The following is a 2569-nucleotide window of genomic DNA, read 5'->3' as shown; positions in this document are numbered from 1 at the left end:
ATAATATATTATTTTTGGAACTTATGTGAAAATACGAATATTTTTGCCAAAGGAAAATTATAAATAATTTTTCTAAGTAATATTTCTTAATATATATATTTTGGAAATATATATTAATGTATTTTTACTAGAAGTATTATTCCGGAAGAATTAATACAAAATTAAGTATAAAGAATACTTAATAATTACAAGAAGATACGTATTCTCGTGCGTATAAATACACTCCAGATACGACCCCAATACATAGCAAAAATATACAAATACAAGAATACGAATACACCCATCCTTGTGAAGGAAATACATGTATAAATACTTGAGAAGTATTAGGTTAAATATATTCTTTAACTATTATTCCAAAAATTTAATAAATATAATATAAGTTAAAATGTTTATTATTTTAACAAATAATTATATAACTTGGATAATAATGAAGACACTTTGAAACGTAACTCAAAGACACTAATTAATACTAAGTCAAGGCACGACCCGCTCGTCTAATAGACCATAGTATGTTGTATGTAGTTGTGTACACCAGGGGAAACTTTAAGTTACAGGAGGATTCGAAGAACGCAAACCAGTGAGTTCATGTTCCCTTTTCTTTTAACTTTTTTCAGTTTTATAACTTCGGGGGTGAAGTACATGTTACATACTGTTTACAAACGTTTATATGTGGTATGGTTAGCTAAGGAAGGGTACTGCTAGATCATGTGAGTGGTGGGTATGACGCTTAAGACCATTAATCCTCGTTGTAGGACCAAGGGACATGAGTGATAGATCTATTTGGGTGTAGCGAGCCCACACCCATGTGGACCGGGGTTTGGCCCATGAGGTGACTATGTCTTCAAACTGAAGCCGTGGCAAAATTCTGCTAGGATTGAGTCTTCCTGCATCACTTCACACATATTAATGGCCTTGCAAACCGTTAATGATCTGTTTTCCTTGTTGCTTTCATACCAGAGTTTGCAAATACATACTTACTTACAATGATTGCAAAGTTTATTCGAGCTCACACACTAAACACATGAACTCGCCCAACTTTTGTTGATGTTTTCAAACTACATGTATTTCAGGAAATTAAGTATGGATCTGGCGGACGTTTGGATGTTTCAAGTGAGGTTGAGAATAAAAGGTGTCGTCCGATGTCTGAGGATTTGGATTGTGTGTCTCATCCTAGATAAGACACAACTTTCAAAGCCTGGTTTTATCTAATGCCTTTTATCGAGTCTTTGTGAATTCTAAAAACAAGTTGCATGGTTTGTACTCGAATTTGAAATCTATGTTTCAAAAAATGTTGTTATGATTTAAACTTATTTAAAGGATGATCACCTTCGGTTTTATCATATAGTTGTTGTTATGATTGAATGCATTGATATTAAGCAAGTCACACATAATCACGCTTCCGCAAAAGTCAGGGTGTGACACCGTGTGTGCTCCATCTGGACAACATCGCATAAGCAGGGAAGTCACTAATTGTCCATATTAGTATGACCTTCATTTGGAAATTGTCCCTTTGATGGGCATCATAAGTTACAATGCCATCTGTGAACAATTGTTTTAGCTCATGTACTAAAGGTTGTAGAAAAACATCCAAATTGTGTACGAGATTCTTTTTCCCAGGAATGAGCACAGGAAGTTGTATGTATCGCTCTTTCAAGGCCAACCAAGGAGGTAGGTTGTAAACCATAATAAACACCTGCCAACATGAATAATCTTTCCCCATTGTATTATTTGGATTGAACCCATCAGTACACAACCCAAGACGAATATTGCGTTTTTCTTGTGCAAAATCAGGAAACACCGAGTCAAAATGGTTCCATGCCTTACCTTCACTAGGATGACTCATCTTTCCGGGTTGCCTATGATGATCTGCATGCCAAGTCATATGTTGGGCCGTATTTGAATAGAATAGTCTTTGAAGTCTTGGTCCAACAGGCATGTAGGTCATCGCCAACTTAGGCACCTTGTTTCCTTTTTCCTTGTATCTACTTTCATTGCATACTATACAATGATTCAAATCAGAATTATCTCCATTGAATAGCATGCAATGGTTTTCGCATACATGAATCAGCTGTGACAACAACTCTAGTAGCTTCAACATCTTCTTGGTCTCATAAAAGTTTCTAGGTAGCTTTGCACCGTCTGGTAGAAAATCTTCAATGATCAGTAGTAGTTTATCGAATGCAGAGTCGGAGACATTACAATCTGATTTCCAGTTCAATAACCTCGTAACGGTAGAGAGTATGTTAGCATTTTCAGAACCCGGCCACAAAGGCTGATTGGCTTGACTTAACATGGTATAAAATGCCTTGGCATTTTCATTTGGGTCTTGGTGCATGCTTTCCATAACCGTCTCCTCGTATTCGGTATATTCACCAACATCTTCAACATTGTCTTGACCGACTTGTTGAGACAATACTGGGTTTGAACATCGACCCATGTCTTGTGTACGAAATGACTCGCCATGCACATACCATACCTTATAATCTTCCACGAACCCTTTTTCATATAAGTGACCCTCAACCACATCTCTGCTCTTGAAATGGAGATTTTGGCATTTGGACAAGGGCAT

The 2569-nt window shown here is 36.6% G+C and overlaps 1 protein-coding gene across 1 annotated transcript; it reads right to left on the bottom strand.

Moving 5' to 3' along the window:
* Positions 1–1408: 1408 nt before the first annotated feature.
* On the bottom strand, positions 1409–2569 carry LOC110875634. The gene has a single exon (XM_022123836.1). The coding sequence runs from the start codon at positions 2567–2569 to the stop codon at positions 1409–1411; it is 1161 nt and encodes a 386-aa protein (XP_021979528.1).

The sequence above is a fragment of the Helianthus annuus genome, chromosome 9 (genome assembly GCF_002127325.2).
Source record: "Helianthus annuus cultivar XRQ/B chromosome 9, HanXRQr2.0-SUNRISE, whole genome shotgun sequence".
NCBI lineage: Eukaryota > Viridiplantae > Streptophyta > Magnoliopsida > Asterales > Asteraceae > Helianthus > Helianthus annuus.
The sequence above is the reverse complement of the archived record's forward strand: the minus strand, read 5'-3'. Positions and strand labels throughout refer to the sequence as shown.